General features: G+C 39.8%; 1 protein-coding gene across 2 annotated transcripts; it reads left to right on the forward strand.

Moving 5' to 3' along the window:
* Nucleotides 1–42: 42 nt before the first annotated feature.
* On the forward strand, nucleotides 43–20,184 carry LOC108104351 (breast carcinoma-amplified sequence 3 homolog). Of its 2 annotated transcripts, none has more exons than XM_017210356.2 (8): nucleotides 43–1,188; nucleotides 5,917–7,104; nucleotides 7,517–7,820; nucleotides 7,883–8,813; nucleotides 8,880–9,186; nucleotides 9,274–9,527; nucleotides 9,592–9,744; nucleotides 12,258–16,148. In XM_017210356.2, the coding sequence occupies exons 2-8, from the start codon at nucleotides 6,236–6,238 to the stop codon at nucleotides 15,677–15,679; spliced, it is 6,240 nt and encodes a 2,079-aa protein (XP_017065845.1). In that variant the 5' UTR covers nucleotides 43–1,188; nucleotides 5,917–6,235; the 3' UTR covers nucleotides 15,680–16,148. The 2 variants fall into 2 exon arrangements, with proteins under 2 accessions (XP_017065845.1, XP_017065846.1); XM_017210357.2 differs by lacking the exon at nucleotides 12,258–16,148 and adding an exon at nucleotides 17,424–20,184 and having other exon boundaries at nucleotides 49–1,188.
* Nucleotides 20,185–20,258: the final 74 nt, after the last annotated feature.

Below are 20,258 nucleotides of genomic sequence, written 5' to 3' on the forward strand. Positions count from 1 at the left end.
GATTCCGGCCACACTAAATAAACTAGATATGTTGAACGGCTAGCTATTACTTTTAAATATACCGTAGTCACCCTACAAGTTTGTTTATTTCTTGTAAATGCTGCAACGGTCACATTGGCTCAGCACCCAGAAGAGAGAGACAAAAAACAGAGACAGAAACATCGCAGCAACCAAAATAATAACAATTAATAATACTAAGTGTATTACACGAATAGATATTACACGAATAAAGGCAAAAGCTCGCTAGCAGTCAGACCAGCTAGTACTAGATTTTTTTCCTTTTCGTTTTGGCAGCAGTCTCTCTTGGTTATTTTCTTATTTTTTTTTGTGTTGCGACGCATAAATCGTCTTTTAATCGATATATATATAAGTTAACGGGTGAATACAAAAACAAGGTGAACGATTTGATTTGCAGATTTTATGTCGCAGTTACTTTTTGTGCAGTAACAACAAAAACATTTTCAGTAGGAAACAACAGTAACAATAACAAAAACAAAATCATAAACGAAAAACGACGAAAAAGAAATTTCAAAAAATAAAACGTACGACGCAGCGCAGTCGTTGTGTCTGTATTGGTGCGTGTGCGTGAATGTGTGTGTGCGAGTGAGCCAGCAATAGGGCTCTGCGTCGACGGCGGCAGCGGCAGAAGAAGAAACAAAAAAGTTCAGTTTTTTCAAACAAAACTCGAGCTCCACAGTTGAGAATTTGCTGCGCGTTTCGAAAAAGGCTAAAATTAATAAGCAGTAGCCCAAAATTAAGCAACAACTGTTAGAGGGCGTGGCAAATTAAAAAAAACAAGAAACATATAAAACCATCCAAAACAGGGGGGCGGAAGAGGAAAGAGAAAAAAGCAAGACGCAATTGGAAATTTTGTTGCTGCTGCTGCCGCCTGCAACAAACGAAGATAATAATAAAGAGGAGTTTAAAAAACAAAAAACAAAACCAACAACAACAAGAGACGAAAAGCACACACCAAAAAGGAAATCAACAACATAAGCTACAGAAAGAAAGAGAGAGACCGAGAAAGAGAGCAAGCAGCTGAAAACATATGATTTTTGTTTGTGTTGTTGTTTTTGCGCGCGCTCTGCGGAACGTGTGAGAAAAGTGGAACGAGCGAAACGAGTGGCATTGTTGTTGTGTTTCAGCTGCTGCTGATTCAACCATCGAACAGCAACAACAACGCAAGTGGTAAGTTCTTCCTCTTCTTCATCTAGTTGTTGTTTTTGTTTGACGCGCAAAAAAAAGAAAAGTAAAGCAAAGAATCGAAAACTGATGAAAATCGTGTATATGTATGTACATATAAGAAAAAATCAAACTTCTATTTATGCAACTATTTGTTTATTGTTGGTCTGTCGAAATCACAGACGTGTAAATTGTGCAAACAAAGAGCCTAGAATAGAGCAAAAAATAAAGTGGAAGAGAAGTAAATAGAGAAAGAGAGAGCAGAAATTGTACCATTAAGCATTTGCTGTTATTTAAATGTCAAAAGTAGTGGAAATTTTGTTTTGGCTGTGACGCGAAAAAAAACAATATTTCAAAACACAAACAATGAAGAAAAAAAATCACACACAGATACACTCGTCTATATAGAAGTGTTTGTGTATGTGCGCATTAGACGAGCAACAACAAAGCAGTGGAAACGAAACGAACTGATAGTGAAACACATTTGGGCACAGTGGATAAGAAGTGTGAGAAGTGACATAGAAACTTGTAGGTTATATAAAATCAAGTCTTTATTAATTTTATATTTTAAATTTTTTAAGACTTTATATAGTTTCCAATAAAAGTTGCGTTTAAATTCGTTAGATCTCACTCTCTATTTAGTTACTTAACATGGAAATAGGGATAAATTCAACTCAGAATTTGTGTTATGTTATCATTCCACTGTGCGACGCTGCAAGGCACAGAGAGAGAGAGACCGAGAATTTGGCTACGAGAGAGGACAACAACAAAATTTCGTTGCAGCTGAGTTGCTGCAGATGCGTTTGTGTGTGCATTCAAGTGCATCTGGCTGTGTGTTAGAGTTTTGTTTTCGTTTTCGGCTCTCTTCTCCTTCTCTCTATCTCTATCCATCTCCTTCTCTCTCTCTTTTGTGCTTTTTGACTTCTGTATATATTTTGATAATTGCTCTGCTTTTGGCTCTTTGTTTTCCAACTGTATTCAAAGGCAACACAAACAATAAGAACAACAATACGCTGTCGTGTAATCAAAAAATAACAAAAATATTTGGTTGGCACAAATTGTTTTCGCTTCATTTACAAATTTAAAACGCACATTAAAAGTGACATTTTTCAATTGCCATCCCCTTCCCCTCAGTTTGCGCCTGCCTTTCTTTTTCTTCTTGCTTTGGTTTTACCGCACTTCACTCTTTATCCACATATCTAGGATTTTACCTAATAGAAATGTTTGCCAAAAAATTTGCCAATGTTTGGTCGAGTGGGTGGCTGTCATTGAAAATAAGCAGAAACACAAAAGCAAAGAAACAAAACATCAAAAAAAGCGAAAATTGCATTCCTTCTGTCAGCACTACAGTGCAAATAAACTACACCGTTTGAAGATATTGAAATACATATATATGTACATATAAGGGGAATGTTAATATATATTTATTATTCTGAACTGATAAAAAGATTTATTTTTAGGATATTTATCAATGTAGAAAGGCAAATAAACTTTATAGTTCTATAAGCTTAAGAGCGTTCAAATTTTACTTAGAAACTTTGTTACCAAATAATGCAGTTCGTTAAGAACAAGTTTTACTGTTTGTATGGCCTATAGGTTAGTTTTATCTACTCTAGACCAAGAGGTTCCTTTGTTCGCATCCAAGGACTGCCAAAGGTTGAGGGATTGCCTTATCATCTGATGAGGTGTACGGGGGCGTGTGTGACTGGTATATATTGTCCTCTTTAATCTCCTTCAATAGAAATTATTTCGTCCGTAATCTAGTGCAAATAATCAGCTGTATGTGGGTTGATGAACTTGTGCTATAAAAAATCCGTGTTTCACAGATACGTTATAAAGTAGCTACATATATACCACCTCAAATGAACAAAAATACAAAAAAAAAAAGAGAATTCACATTCTAAAAGTTTAATTTTTCTTTTATACTATTGGGTGCTAACGACTTTTTTGTATCATTAAAATAGCTGTTACTCACAGCCTAAAAAACACGTTTTAATTACTAGAACTGATGAAATTGCATGTCTAATATCTAAACGTTGTGTGTTGGTATTTATAGTAACACCTGTTCACAAACTGCAATTGTGTGCGAATAAGTTGCTATTGTTGTATATTCTTTGCCTATCGCAAAAGGAAAAGAGAAAAAAAGGAAAAGGAAAAAGAATTGCTGGGATTTTGTCAAGTGGCTTTTGGCAATGGGCAGCATAAACAATGGGACCCCAACAAAAAAAAAAAAAAGAAAAGAAATAGAAATATGCTCACTCTCTTTTGGGGTTTCTCTTTTCGTTTGCATTCTCTTTTTCTATCTTTATGCATTTCTTTAGTCCGATGAAATTGCATTGAGTCTGAGATTCGTTTATGCGTTGACCGCGTTCCCGTTTGAACTTGCTCTGGAATTTATCGAGTGTCAAGGATACGTGTAAGCTTATACGAGGCCAGGTACAGTTTAACCTCTATAAGAAGAACCTTACTGATATATACGACATAGCAAACAAATGCTTACTATTGTTTTCAAAATAAAACTCAGAATTTGCAATTACTAACAATAAATGTTAAATATTGTATAAAAATATTTTAAAATTATCTAGATGACCTTAATTTAATGAAGCTACAAGTTTTGACTGTATTAACAATGAGGGGTCTTTATTCTTCTCCCTCACTCTTCTTGCGAATCAATGCCTATATGGATTCCTATTGCTAAACAAAGACAAATGCGTTACTTATGGTCGTCATGGGCAAGAGGGAGAGAGGTACAACGAGGGGGCGACGGACCGTCTCTTTCTCTCACAAGTATGTAGCTTTTGGGTGTGTGTGACATTGCTTGTTGCTGCTATTACAGTTATTGTTTTTGTTTTTGTTGCGCTTGTGCCAACCCAATTGAGGAATGCAGCGATGCAGCTGCACTCCTTCCACTCCCATTTCCAGCTTGGTTGGATACCGTTATTGGTGGGGGTTTTTAACCCTTAAGATCCCCATAAGACTCCCTTACCTTCATTTTGTATATATGTAAATATATAGTTTCACTTGGGAATTTCGAGTGCTTCAAAGAAATGCGTTTGAAATACCTCCCCTGGTATTTCGAAATTTTTACAAGCATTTAATTGTATCATTACGTCTTTACAACACAACTTCATGCCTTATCATTTGCTAATTGCAATACGAAATAATATATGGTATGGCATATGCATATATGTATGTACATATAGCTTAGTAATTACCTCATTTCTATCTATATGTGGCGAAATATTCATTTAATCAATTGCCACCACACGTGGAAAAGTTTTGCCAATTGCAATATATTCAGCAAATCGGTGTTCGAGTAATCGTTGATAGGGATCGTTCACCCGCTGTCCTCTGATCGGTTTGAATAAATAATAAATGGCTATGTAGAGAATGCCAAAAAATTAAAAAGTATTGCATATCCATCATTTTAAAAATAAAACTAAAATTTTGTGGGGTCATTTGTGGGTTAATTTATTCTAGATTACTGGACGGTTGTAGCGTTATTTTCATTTCCCCTTTTGGTTGTTTAATTCTCTTTTGAGAAGAAGAGATCTTTGGCTTGGCTTAAACGGTTATTTCCAATCAAATAAAAGGTGGGCAGAGAGAAGAACAACTCATTTCTAGCTTCTTTGTGTTTGCATATTGCGTTTTGCTGGCGAATTGAAGACGAAAAGGAACAGAAAACTAAAACTAGAAGCTAAAAGCTAAAGCAAATGGCCTGATGATTTCTGCGTGACTTTGAGGTTTGTTGTTGTGGTTTGAAGCTTGTTTTTTTTTTTTTTTTTTTTGTGTTTCGTGTTTGTGGTGTGAAAATAAACAACAAATATATTTTGCGTTGTTTTTTTTTTATACTTTCAATTTGTAACCGTATCTTGTTGTTCTTTTATTGCACTTAATTTGCGCCCCATGGAATTGAAATTGACAAAAGTAGAGGGGGGCACAAAAAGCAACCGAAAAAGTAAAATTAAAATGAAAACAAAGAGCGGAGAAGAAAATAAATACACGTAATGCGCTAATAAATTGGTAACAAGCGAGCTAAGAGTGGATACGTGCGAGGGAGGTAGTGTCGGGGGTGGCAATGGTTGGAGGGTGGGCTCTGTTCAAAGATTAAAGTATTTTGATTGAGACAAAGGGAAAATGAAACGAAATGAAAAGACCAAAAGAAACTGTGAAATGTGCCCATTAGGGTGGACCTTAGTTTCAAAAGAACTTAGCAAGTGTAAAAATCACGTATACGTAGTGTGTCTTTTGTCATGAGTACATTTTACTGCATAAGCAATGTTTTTTTATATATTATTTTATATAAATTTCATTGTTATAAAAATTAACAAATTTCGTACTTTGGCATATTCTCACAAATGAATACAACTTTTAAAATCTGGACTACAGGTCGTATGATTAATTTAAAATCAAAAATCAAGTTCATTTCATGTTATTGCTTTTGAAACCAGTTTTTTTTGGGGGAAGTTTAAGTTGTTTAACTGTAATTGTTTTTAATTAAATGTTGTTGTGCCATGAGTCAAGGCGTATAAGAAAAAATAATGACATGTAAAAGCCAACAAAACGTTGGGTAGCTTATCATCATATGATCTTTAAACTATTAGTTCACAGTTCAGATTTCACAAATTCGTGTAAAGGTCTTTGGGTTCACCCTAAAAAGAGTGGGGAGCTGGTTAGATGTATGTGTGGGATTGTTCAATTTGTTTATTTATTGTTTTTGCTTTCTATTTGCAGTTGACGACAAGAGAGCCAACCGAGAGAGAAAGAGTGAGAGAGCGCGAAAAAGCAGGGGAAAGAAACAACCGATCAGACGCAGTGTCTCCAGGAAAGGCGTCAATAGAGAAATAGCATCAGCGAGAGCAACAATCGAGAACTGCCACCCGCCACCCACTGCCACCGTAAGCCATCTGTCACCCCCTAGACGACTGCTGCCCACTGATCTCCAGTGTGGAGGCACTGTATCATTGGCGGCAGCTGTGGTAGCAGCTAGAAGAGGAGCGATTCCGGCGGCCAATAGTCACCACCGGCTATCCCCCCCAGAAGCCACCGCAAAATGTCCGCGGACTCGCCACGCCGCCATCCCTCCGGCGTGGTCGGTTCAGGCATTGGATCGGGCTCCGGATCTGGTTCCGGTTTGGGCTCCGGTTCTGCTGGTAGCAGCAAATCTGGCACAGCCGTGCCGGCCATTGTGCCGCCGCAAACAGTGTCGGATCGCTCGATCCTTGACTCTGCCATTGGTTTCATTAACGATGTGACCCTGGCCAACCAGCCGGTTCAAGATCCCAAGGACACCATCACTTGGGCTCGTTTCGAAACGTGTGCAGATGTTAGCGATCCACGCTTCGGTGACGACTGGGAACTGGAGGGGAATGCAGCACCGCCACTGCTCCTGATACTCGGTTACGGTCTGGGCGTCCAAGTGTGGGCCATCCCAGCCAATGGCGAAGCTGTCGAGGTGCTATCCTGGCGTCACGGCGTCGTCACTGCCCTCCGGGTGCTGCCCACACCGGCAACTGCCGTCGCATTGGACGAGAATGGCCGGGCAGATGAACCGGTCGATGCATTTGCCGAGAAACGTCCCCTGGTGGCATTCGTCGATGGAGGCAGTGCAGCGGTCAGTGGTATACTAGCTGGCAGCTCGGGATTAGGTTTGGGTGGCGGCAGCGGTGGTGTCACAACAGTTGGCGGCTCAGTCGGTGGAGTTGGTATTGGAGTATCGGCTGCTGCCCAATTCAGTGCCGTAAACTTTATGTCCCTTAAAACGGGTGTCCAGGTCAAAACGATTAAGTTCAAGAACGCAGTGCTGGACATCCAGGCCAACAGATCGGCGGTGGTTATCACGTTCCACGAACGAATCGCTGTCTTCGATGCCAGGACACTGGAGGACCGCCTTACCATTACCACCTGCTATCCCAGTCCGGGGTGAGTTAATACTGAGGAATCCTTTAAGGAAATCTTGTTAGAAAGAATCCTAGAATAAATTGATAAAAAAATAATTATCCAATTTAAATAGTATATATATTTAGTCAATCAATCATTCAGCTTAAAAATAAGTTAGCGCCTTCGCCAAATTATTCCAAATTAAGTAAATTTATAGAGATAATGATAATGAGAATCTAATGGACTCAGTTATTATAACACTTTGACAGTAGGTAATTTTATATGGTCGATTAACTTTGGTTGTAGCTTTTTAGTTCATTGTAGTTAGCAGTGGTTAGTTGTAGTTAAAAAAGGGATGATACGAGTTAGAATTAGTTAAAGCTTACCTCTATTTTCGTAGTACTTAGTAAGTGATATCATAGATCATTAAACATGTTGTGATCTTTTCTTACAGCATCAATCCCAATCCCATTGCGTTGGGACCACGCTGGCTGGCTTATGCGGAGCACAAGTTGCTGCACTCTAAGCGCAGTGGCGGCGGATGCGATGGCGAGGGCGTACCCAGCTATACGGCCACTGTGCTCAATGCTGCCAAATCTTTGGGCAAGGGACTGCGAGAGTTTGGTGAACAGGTGGCCGCTGGACTTACCGGCACCACCGCAGGCAGCGGCGCGAGCTCCAAGAGCAGCAGCTTTGATTCGGCCAGCGGTGGTCCGGATGCCAAGCAGTCGGGTGTGGTTACCATTATCGATGTAAAGGTGGGTGGATAAATAATTCCTCTATAATTCTTTATACTGACCTTTAATCTCTTTGATTACAGCATCCAGTTAAGGATTACAGTCCTACGTCGGGTACACCGTTAAGCTCGACGGGTGGCTCACAGGGCGGTGGCGATCCAATCGTGGCTCATTTTGTGGCTCACAGCGAAGCTCTGGTGGCCATGGAGTTCGATAGCTCTGGCATGCTGCTCCTTACCGCCGATCGACGTGGCCACGATTTCCACGTGTTCCGAGTACAACCACATCCGGTGGGCCCCAGCTTGGCTGCCGTGCATCATCTGTACGTGCTTCATCGTGGCGATACTAGCGCCAAAGTGCAGCACATTGCCTTCTCGTTGGACTCGCGCTGGGCTGCCGTGTCCACGTTGCGCGGCACCACCCACGTCTTCCCCATTACGCCCTACGGCGGAGCCATGGGCGTTCGCACGCACACCTCCCTGCATGTGGTTAACAAGCTATCCCGCTTCCATAGGAGCGCTGGCCTGGGAGCTGACGGGCGCTCCAGTTCGCCGATCTCACATTCGGAGAGCACGACATTCGTGCAGTCGCTGCAACCGTATCACAATCCCACGTTGCCGCCATACCCCCGACCGTCGATAGTGCAGCCGTTGGCTCAGCTGCGGCAGCCCTTTACCCTAGGATCTCCGCCAGGATCGGCAGGTCTGGGCAGTGGAGTGGGTGGAGGCGGCGTTATGGGCTCTGGAGTGAGTTCCGGCGGTCATGGAGTCGGCGTCGGTGTCGGCAGTAGTAGCCAGAGGCAGCGTCAACGCCTATCCTCGCTGTCGGACGACAGTGGCAAACCACTAAGTGTCTGTTCCATTTTCGCTAAATCGCGGTCCTGGCTGCTGGAGCCGCCGATGGCGACACGAGAGCAGCCGCATCGCGTCCAGCGCAAGGCGGTGGACTCGCTTTTCGTGATGGCCGGCCACGGGGCGCTCATCCAGTACGATCTGGACACGAAGCTAGCCTCACGTAAGTTACTTATTAAGTAGCATTCTATATTATTGACTTTATGGCTATCACTTCACCTTCTTGCAGATGTTGCCAAAGAGAAGATATGTGATGACACGCCCATCGAACTGGAGGTGGAGGCCCGTGCCCAATGGAATCTGGGACGGCGCAAGGATGGATCTCAAGAAATCGCACCACCGCTGACGTTGGATAATTGGCTGATCAAGGATCGCCATGCCAGCCTGCTGCTGGACAGTGCTCATCATTTCGATGAGCCGGACGAGCGGGCCGAAAGCTGGCTGGCTCAGGTGGAGATCATCACGCACGCAGGCCCCCATAGACGGCTATGGATGGGGCCGCAGTTTGTCTTTAAGAACTACAATACGCCCAGCGGGTGAGGGATGATCTATACAAATAGAGCAAAAAGATTTTAGTGGTTTCTATATAAGACTAAAACTAATCTGTAACTTCCCTTTTCTAGTTCCAATCTGAACCATGTCGATGCAGAGGCGGTGGAGATAGGCGTTACCAAAACGTCGACCACCACGTTGCCTTCGACGACAGCTGCTTCCGCGAATTTGGGTGTGGGTTCAGTAGGAGGCAAGGATCGTTCCAGTCCGCTGAATATGCCTTTGAATGCAGCCACTTCGGTGGGAGGAGCTGGCATTGGTAGTTCAGCAGTGACGGGACGCAGCGGTGCGGGAGTACCTGTCCTCATAGAATCCGGATCTTATAGTAAGCAAATGAATTCGATTTTTAACTTTGTAAATCTAACTCTTAATTTCAATGAACATAAAAGGCAGCATTGAGCAGAGTCCGAAATTAATGGATCGCTTCCGACATGGTCACTTGGATTCGGATTATGGACATGGTGATACTCGCCTTAAGGAGGATTTGGCAGATGCCATGCGTGAATCGCCATCAACGGCAGCAGCTCGACGTGAGAATACGGGTAAGTGGCAAGTAAAACCCATAATTGTCCTGGTTAGATGTACACATAAATATTGCATGTTGGTGCAAGACACTTCGAATAAGCTAGCCAATGGTTTTTGGGAATGATCTTGCTTGTTTGGCTCTGTACAGGATCTACAGGCGGTCATCCAAGCGAGGGTGAAGCCCTAGAATCAAAGGCATCACCGTTGATCGTTAGCCGAATCTCGATGTCTTCACAAATCTGTTTATTAAGTGTCTACGATCTATACCTTTTTTATGTGTATTTTCTTATTACATTTTTTGGATTTTTTTAAATTTGTATTTATGTTTTTTGTTTTTTTGGAAACACATAATTATCTCTATATATATATATATATATATTTATGATTTTTATTTCGAACGCTTTCAAAATGAAAATGTTTAATTCAAAATATTTTTGGTGGTCAAAGAAAAGAACAAAAAAAAACAGTATTTTAATCTTGATTATGAAACACCACGAAATTGGCATTGGTTGTTGGTTGTTGATAATGATGATGAACTATGATGATATGATGATATGATGATGATGATGATGTTATAGCCATCCTGCCCTCCCACCTCTCACCCTTTGCATGATCCTTATAATCTATACTTTCTCATTTCACTAAGCTTTCTCCTCATTCTTCATCCATTCACATTTACCTCTTTTCGCTGTGCGTGTGTGTGAGCGTGTGTTTTTTTGTGGTGTAAGTGTGTTGGTGTTTTTTTTTTTTCCAAAAAATTTCAGTTTTTGGAATTTCATTTTTCTAGCCGAATCAAAATTAACAATGAACTTTTCTTTGGTGTTTTTTGTCTAGCCATAAAATGAGATCTAACTAAAATTAATCTATTTCTATTTTAATGACAACTAAATTTAAGCTAATATCATTTTTGTCACAGCAAAGACCCCGTTATATAAAACTCAACAAAAAAAAAAAACCCCAACCAAACCCCCTAAATTAATTCTTCTGCAACACCAAAATATGTACACCATCTCTACTTTTAACACTTGTTTGCCCCATTGGTCGCTGTTTAACCGCTGTCGTGCACTTAACTACCCTGGGATTTGGTCAAACTGATCGGTTTTTTATTGGAAATATATCTATCTTTGACCTCGTCTGATATATCCCTAATGACAAAAAAGGAAAAAACTGCCACTACAGCTGGATTTGAATGCTAATTTCTCACCATGAAGCTATACAGTTTTCACCTTTTTATTTTAAACTTCTTTCTTACCATTCACTTTTTGAATTTTTTATATTCCTTCACAATTGGATTTTCTTGTTCTCTTTTGTTACCAGGTTTGGTAACATTTGTTTATTCGTTTTGTTTTATTTTTCTTGCTCACCACTCTATCACCACATCCTTTTACACCTTTCACCACCCCCATTTGGCTCTCTTCACCACGTTCTGTGTAATATTCACCTTGTTTCTTGATCTTTTCACCACATGGTTGCACTTTACATCTGCCTTTTTGCACTTTTCACCTCTGTGCTTCGCTGCTTGCTTATCTTCTTCTTCACTCTATTTTAATGGGTGCCCCTAAATTCTACCCCTTGCCTCTTGTGACTCGTTTTATACACTTTTTTTTAAGTTTCCTTCGTTTAAAAGTTGCTAAACAAAAAAAAACGAAAATTAAAAACCGAAATTTTCATTGCACGTGCGAGTGAGAAAACCGTAGAGTGATTGGGGGCGAGTGAGATGGACAGAGGGCGAAAGCAAGGGGAGGAAAAGAGAGAGAGAGAGAGAGAGAAAGAACGGTTGAGAGGAAAGAGCACATTAATCTACATGAATATCTTAATAAAAAGCCAAAGCCATACAAATTTCGAAAACGCAATTCAAAATTCACGATAAAAACAATATCCAGTTTCTTTATTATTTACCCAAAATCAATGTCACGCTATTTTCTTAACTTTAATTTTTAATTCTTTTCGTTTTCACACTAAAAAAAAAAATACAAAACAAAACAAAAAAAAATGACAGTTCAAAAAGTATAATTTTTCGTTTTTCATTTTTTTGAGTTGCACAAAGCAAATATGTATATATATATATATATATATATATATTTACAAAGTTCTATTTTTCTGTTCTACGTTCGATTTTCCTTTTTTGTTTTGAGTGTTTTCCGCTTCCTTTTCGATCGATCAACTGCTCGAAAAATAAATAATTCCAACGCATACACTGCCAATACAATCTATATATAAAAAATAAAAACCAAGCTTAGCTAAAATATTTTTAAAAGAAAATTATATATATTAAATACAAAATAAAAAAAGAGAGAGAGAGAAAAAATAATAAGCAGAAGCTAAAATGTATTTTCCAATTAAACATTTTCAAATCAAAACTTCGAATCAATATCGAAATTAAAATTTGCCTTTGGCTTTTTGTTTTTTGTTTCCTGTACGAACCAAAATGCGCCTTTCTCATAATTTGTTTTCTCTTCTTCTATTTCTCTTTTTCTCCGCTCTGTGTTCTGTGTCCCGTGCCCCAACGTTGTGTTGACCCGCCCTCCAGCTGCATCTGCAGATCAGGCAGCCGCTTCATGTGGCGATCATCATCTTCTGGCTGACGCTTCCTTGCCAGCCTCATCGGATCTCCTCCTGGCCGCCGGCGGCGGAAGTTCATCCTCAAATTGTGATAATGCCTGCTATTATGATGCCCTCGCCGAACATGAGAGTTTGAATGACCTGGACGAGGTGACGGAGGATCATCATCATCAACATCCGGAGACGGAGACGCATTTGCATTCGATGGATTCGATTTCTGCTTTGGCCTCCGTTTTACCCAACATCTGCAGTTATTCCCGTGTAGAGAAAATGGTCAATCCCTTGGGCACTGTCACGGATCTGAATGCTGGGATCTCTGGTGAACTGCAAACGGATATGCTGGATGAAGTGGTTGGCCAATTAGCAGCCGAGGATACGGTTATCCATGAGAATTGTGATGAGGCTCTATTTCGGCCAGTGGTGGCCATATTTTGCAGTGATCCGATTGAAAGACAGAAGCTCCTTCAGAAGGATCAGAAGACGGACGAAGCGACGGCCTCGGAACTGGAATTGGAGCAGGCCAATTGCCAACCGCCAGTGGTGCTGGTCAATAAGTTGATAGTACCGGTGATTGCCAAGGAGGTGGACGAGGTGCTCGTCCAAAAGGAGAAGCAGAAGTCCCAGAAGCAATCGCACAAGGCACAACAGCAGCAACAGAAAACCCTACGATCCTTGGCAGCTGCCGAGGATGCGGCACAGGCGCAGAAATTTGCAGAGCTTTCGCACCTGAACAAGCCCAAGGGTAGTAACGCCAATAACACTAAAACTGCCAGCCAGAAGAGTGGTAGTGGCACCTCCGAGGATGAGGGCACCTCTGCCACTATGACAAAATCATCAAAGAAGGGTAAAAGTAACAAGCAAAAGACTAGCAGTGGGAAGATCAGCGAAAGAAAGCCAGAACCGAAGAGCATGGAGCAGGAGAAGATCGTCGTAGAGGAGGAGGAGAAGGAGGAGGTGGTGGTGCTGAAGGAAGCCCAGAAAGACGATTCGGATCCGGAATCCGATCATGCTGATAGCTTGCTGGCTAACAAGAGCAGCATTGCAGCCGTCATGGTGAGCAGTGCCAGTGCCCAGGGATTAAGTTTGCACGTAGAGATGAGCGGGCCAGATGCGGAGGACGAGGATGAAGATGAGGAGAAAGAGGAGCCTAAGGAAGAGCCTCCCAAAACGGCCAAAAAGAAACAACAACCCGGAGGAGCAGTTGCAACCATGACAATCGACAAGGAGAAACAAAAATCCAAGGAAAAGGAGCTGAAGCTAAAGGACGCCGAAAGGGAAGCCAAGCTAAGGGAGCAAGAAAAGGAAGAAAGGCTTAAGCTTAAGGAAAGAGAAGAGAAGATCAAGGAGAAGGAACGTGAGGAAAAGCTTAAAGAAGAGAAGATCAAGGAGAAGGAACGAGAAGAAAAGCTAAAAGAAGAAAGGATCAAGGAGAAGGAACGAGAAGAAAAGATCAAGGAAAAGGAGCGAGAAGACAAATTAAAGGAAAAGCTAAGAGAAGAAAAGCTCAAGGAAGAAAAGATCAAGGAAAAGGAAAGGGAAGAAAAACTTAAGGAGAAGCTAAAAGAAGAAAAGCTTCGGGAAGAAAAGCTAAAGGAAGAAAAGATACGAGAAGAAAAACTTAAGGAAAAGGAAAAGGAAGAAAAGCTCAGGAAGGAGCGGGAAGAAAAGATCAAGGAGAAGGAACGAGAAGAAAAGATCAAGGAAAAGGAAAGAGCTGAAAAGATCAAAGAAAAGGAACGAGAAGAAAAGCTTAAGGAAAAGGAAAGGCAGGAAAAGAAAAAGGAGGAAGAAGAGCTGCTAAAGAAAAAGGAAAGGGATGAAAAGTTAAAAGAAAAAGAAAGGGAAGAAAAGCTCAAGGAAAAAGAAAGGCAAGAGAAGCTCAAGGAGAAGGAACGTGAAGAGAAGCTCAAGAAGGAAATGGAAGAAAAGAAAGAACGAGAAAGGGAGGAAAAACTAAAGGAGAAGGAGAAAGCTGAAAGGCTCAAAGAACTTGAGAGAGAGGCAAAGCTGAAGGAGAAAGAGGAACAGCTTAAAGAACTTGAAAAAGAAGCCAAGCTCAAGGAGAAGAAGGATAAGGAGAAGGTCAAGGAGAAGGAAAAGGAAAAGCCTCTTGAAGCCGAAAAACCCCTCATTCCGGTAACCGTGACCAGTCCCTGGAGGCGAGTGATCGACGAGGCTCCAACCAAACTGCCAGCGGTTCAGGATTACCCCAGCCTGGGCAAGAAGCCTACCAAGATGAGTCCGGAAAAGAAGCGGGATGAAAAACTCTTGCCGGAACTAAGCACACCCCCAAAAGAGGTGAAGGACACTTTTGAGGATTTCCTGAGCGGTCTAAAGCCACTGGAAGCCTTGCCACCTCTTCCCTCCCTGGAACCCCTGGAGGTTAAGGAGGATTCGAAGAAGGAAACGGTCAGCTTAATCAATTTCGAGAGTCCTTTACAGGAGAATGCAGCGATCCCGCGAAAGATCTCCCCACCGCCCCGGGGTTTCACCGAACAGAATCTGATCCTGGCACTGTGCGGTTCGCTACATTATGAAAATGAACAGGAACGAATGAGGGAAGCAGATCCAGAGGCCCAGCCTGAGGAAGTGACCACACCAGAACCTGCCTTCATTACTTTGGATACACTGGCCCTGCAAAAATCCACCTCCACATCGAATAACTCTTCCGGATCCGAAGAAATTGTGGTCATGGAAGAACCCGTTAAAAAACTAAGCAAGAAGCACAAGCGACTGAAGCAACTTCAGCTGCAACAGCAGCAGCAGCAAAGGGATCGTGAGCCAGATGATGAGGAACTACGTCCTTTGATTAGCATCAGCATGTGCGATTCCCAGCTGGAAGCTCAGGATCCATCTGCCAGGCAAATGCAGACCGATGATGATGAGGGTGTTGAGGAGCCGGAAACAGAGCCAGAGCAATCACTGCCCGAGGATCTGCTGCACTTTGGTAGCAGTGGTGTTGCCACTAATGCCACCACCACGGATAGCGAAGGACCTGTACCAGCCACCACATCTGATGACAATGTGGTCTATGGGTCCTCCACCAGCACAAGTAATGCTGTTCCGCACAAGCTCAAGACCAAAAAGTTGGAGCATAAGATCAATCTGATAGCGGCTATCGAGGCGGCCACCTCCTCGTCCACGTCCTCAGCGGAGGAAAGCAGCGTAGAGACGACAGTTCATCCAGATCCCACGGGTCTGGGTCTAGGCATTGGCTTGCAATCCCTTTCATCTGGCGGATCAGCTGGTGCTGGTAGTAACTTAACCACCAGTACCGCCAGTCCAGCATCTTCACCAGCCGCCGGTGGTGTTACCTCTGTGGGATTGGGTGTGGGCGTTGCCAGCCCACCGAGTGCCACAAAGAAGAAGACGAAACGTCGCAAGAGATAAGAATTAGCGATATGTTTGCTGTGCGTCTTTAGCCTGGTGGTGCTGTGGCATCTATACGCCAATCGACAAGATGGAGCACCCACTGCCCATGCGCTTCAACAGCAGCAGCAGCAGCAGCAGCAACCTCCGCCAGCGTCATTGGATCAAGAGCCCACTGAAGAACCAGGTCAAGCCATCACCCAGCCTAATAACATCTTGAAACAGGAGGAAGATGAGCAGCCGGTGGGCAGAACCAGAGCTAAATAGGTCAATCACAACCAGGACAACAGCAGCAAACTGAGAGATCAAGAGATCTCCAAAATAGGAAATTCGAAAATGGACAAAAACCACGACAGACGATTTTAGGATTCTTAATTTTTAGCTGTGGGCAAGAGGAAAAAAAAGTATATCAGTTCAGTAACCACAACAAAAAAAACTAAAAGAAAAACAAAAAAGCAAAAAACAAAACAAAACACAAAACTCTGCAAAAAAATTGTGATTTATTGAAAAGAAAAAAACAAAAAACAGTTAGTTTTAATATTAATAATTTAAAGAAAAACAAAAACAAAAACAAAACGACTGTAGCTATTCGTTTAGACAAAAAATAATTAAAAACAATTAAGGAAAAGCGACAAAAAATATTTAAATACTAACCAATTTTTAAGTGCAAAGTTATATTGTTAGCTATACATTTCTAGAAATTATAATATATAATATATATATATATATAAACCACACTCTTATATATAATATATATATATATAACAACAAAGGCCTAAAACACACACACTGATCAAAAAGTATCAAAGTATCAATTAAATGCTCTCAAAAATTGTACATAAATGGCGCCCGAAAAAAAAGAAAATACAAATTTGTAAAATTGATAACCTGCCCCTTAGCTTACACACACACTCACACACACTCATGCAGCTATAGCTTGCAGTACACAAAGTTGGAATTTAAATACGTTAATAAATAATGTATGTAAACCCCCATATATTTGGGTATACAAATTTAAACCATAGAACGATTATCCCCCTCTCCCAAGAAATAACATTTTCCTGCCCAAAAAAGTAAAGAAACAGAAAATAGAAATCCAACTGCGTGTGACTTTTGCAAAGCAACTAATGACTAATGACTAATGACTAAACTAATATATTGATTATAATACTGACTAACTGTCCAATGTCACAATTGTTCGAACTTGTTTTTAGGCTTTGCTTTCGTTAAGTTTTCTCCCCCCCATACTCGTTCAAGTTTTCATCTAATTTTTCTCCTCCTCTTTTTTTAATTTCTATTTTGTTCTTTCTTGTTAATTTATTAAATTTTTTACCAAATGGTCTCTTGTGTATGTTTTTTTTTTAATTATTATTTTTTTTGTTCTTTAAAAGTTTGTAGTAGAAGTGAGGAAATCGTTTGTTTTTTTCTGTATATATATATATCGTATATCGTATAAAAATTATATCTAACTCGCAGTATTTATGATTTACGTTTGAGAGAAATGGATGAGAAAAGGAGGCAAGGAAATCGCTAAACACTAAAATTTAATTTAATTAAATGATGTATGATTAAATAAATGCAATTTTAGTTAAAACAACAAATGCTATGATGAAGTTTTTGTTATTTTAAGGGAGGTTAAGGGATCAGAAAATCAGAATTACTTATGGAGAATATCAAGTTCTGAAAGGTTATTTGATATTTTTACTATAAAAAAACGAAACTTTCTTAAGTAAACTCATTAACTAATCACATTTCCTTTATTTAGGAAACTTTTTCACCACTGATCAGCTTGATGGTTTGGCCCACAACAACAACAATAACATCAACAACAATATAATCCCAACAACCAAAGGCATTATGAATCCCAATAATCCAATGATACTTAGCCAAAAGGGTCAAAAACTGGAAGTCAACGAAGCTGGCGGAGATTATCCAATTCGTCATTCGTTTGGTGATCATGGTGAACTCTCGACTGTGGTGAATATTGAGGTGTTCGATGATCAGCTAAGCATGAGCAGCATTAGCACCAACAGTCGTCTATCGCTAGAGGGACCACCGTCACAATCATCACCGCCACTCAGTCTGACCAATGGACTGATGGACACCAATTTGATGCACTTCAGCGAGAGTGCAAATAATACGGGAGTGGTGGTGCCACAGAGGCATCATGGTTCTAGATTCGAAGTGGATGTAGAGCTGGACAGAGGAGAGGTGGATAACGACGATGATGATGATGGGCAGGAGGAGAATGTGGCTGAGGATCGTCATTTGGGCCGTCGGAATTTGTGAGAGTTAATGCAGAGGGCGGGCCTATTGGGTGGTGGCCAGCTCCATTTGCGACGCATCTGCGCCCAGATCTTCAGTCAGGGCGCTGTCGAAGAGGATCCCTAGACTTAGCTTTTGGTGCTTGCTCTAACCATTCTCTGTATCTGTAACTCCAACTCCATTGGCATCGGCAACGGCAACGGCAACGGCAACGGCATCGGCATCTGCATCTCGGTATTCGTATCTGTATCTGTGTCTCTCGCGAGCTATTTTAGTTTAATTTCTTGCTTGTTTTGTTTAGTCCAAAATAGTCGATAGTCGATAATAGATAGTCGATAACCGGAAGCCTTTCAATAGCCATTTTTTTATCTGTCTCCTTTCTTTTTCTTTTTTGATTTACAAGAAAAAGCTCCTTAAAAAAAAAAACTAAAAAAAAAACTATAAAACAAACTAAAATGTGAAATGCCAATGCAATAAATAAGAAAAGAAAATCATGTGAAAAGTTATATAAGCATAAGAAATAGATCAGATCAGACCTCAGCTGAATGCCGTGATATTTAAAATAAAATTTAACAAAAAAAAAAAAAAAACAAAACACAAAAAATGAGGAGCGTAGAACGAACGAGAGGCGAAAAAAACAATACAATATTAAATATAGATATATATAGTATATATATATATATCTAGAGATCGAAAGGCGCATAAAAAAGCAACCACAATGAACCACAAAATATGAAATATTAATAGCTTAATAACAGCAACTACTTACCCTAGACTAAAGAAGAGCTCCTTAAGCCCAAAAATTATAATTTGCTATATTTTCCATATATATATATATATATATATATATATATATATATTTGAAAAAAGAAAATCCTTATTTAAGTAGAAATTTAGTTTTATATACGTTTTTCTATGTAAGCCAATGAAGTCCAGTTCAAATTTTCACTATTAATAGAAAGCCCCCTCCCCCCAACTAAACATAAATAGAGAAACAATCTGCAAAGTTAACTTGATTCTGCCTTCAGCATTCATAAAGTTTTTTTTTTTTTAATACTAAAAAAAAAACGAGAATTCATTCCAAACTAAAAAGTAAAGAAAAAGCTCACAAGAACCTTTTTTTAACGTAAAAACTCAATAATAACATTTTTGCCCAAGAAAAAAAAAACAAAAAAAAAGAAAATATAAATGAGAGAAAATTTTAAACATATCCATTTACAGATATATATACTTATAGTATAAATATATTCCCACATTGGTGCATTAACGACATCCCAATACCGAAAGTCTTACAGAGTAAACAGTTCAAACTTCATGGCAAAAAAAAACCAACATAAATACCAACACACACACACACCTATATATATTTTTTTATAAAAACGTTGAACGATGATCTACACATTTATACATATATATTATAGATATGAGCATACTGAGAATACCCATACCCAGGAAAGAAAGAAAAAATTTATAATATTAATTACAAAATCAATCGCAGATTAGCAATGAGAAAGTACTCTTATTGCCGCTTCCTGTTTCCACCTAACAACAAAAGAAAAAAAACAAAAAATTAAGAAAAAAATTCTGAGATCGCTGAAAATTAAAACATAGATACAAAAAGCATACACACACATGCATACACACACACGCATACTGCTGGCCAGGTTGAGGTTGTGGATATAGAAGATTGAAGATTTTTTATATAACAAAAGATGATGTTTAAGAAGAAGAAGGAAGATTTTTAGATGGAGAAAAAAAAACTAACATAAACATATTTTTTATACTTGCAAACTATCGTCGTCTTCACTCGATGTTTTTTTTTTTTCTTTCGATTTTCAAAAACTTTTTAGCCACCTAAGTCTATGGATATGACTTCGCATATATATATATATATATAGTACATATATACACACACACAGAACATATAGATATGCAAATTGGCAGACAATTTACTTAAAACCTATATCTACATATACCAGTATATATATATATATACATATATATGTACATATATCTAAATAGATGTATGTGTGAACATCTTAGCCCGATGTTCATTTCATGTCGTCGCATGTCTTTCCCCTTAGTTAATCGAAAATTACACTATAAAAAAGAAAATCTAAAAACATTAAACAAAAAAAAAATACAACTTTTTTAATTCATTTGTATAACCGAAAGTGTCATAGAATTCATTTTGAAAGATCGATTTTAGAATTGATCCCACCATATATTATAATAAATGCATAAGCAAAACAAAAAAAGAACTCCAAAAAATGTGTTTTTTTTCAAGGGTTTTTGAGAGTTTTTGGAAATTTGTTAAGCACTTTTCTGATATCAG

This window comes from Drosophila eugracilis, unplaced genomic scaffold, assembly GCF_018153835.1.
Source record: "Drosophila eugracilis isolate 14026-0451.02 unplaced genomic scaffold, ASM1815383v1 contig_1985, whole genome shotgun sequence".
Taxonomy (NCBI): Eukaryota; Metazoa; Arthropoda; class Insecta; order Diptera; family Drosophilidae; genus Drosophila; species Drosophila eugracilis.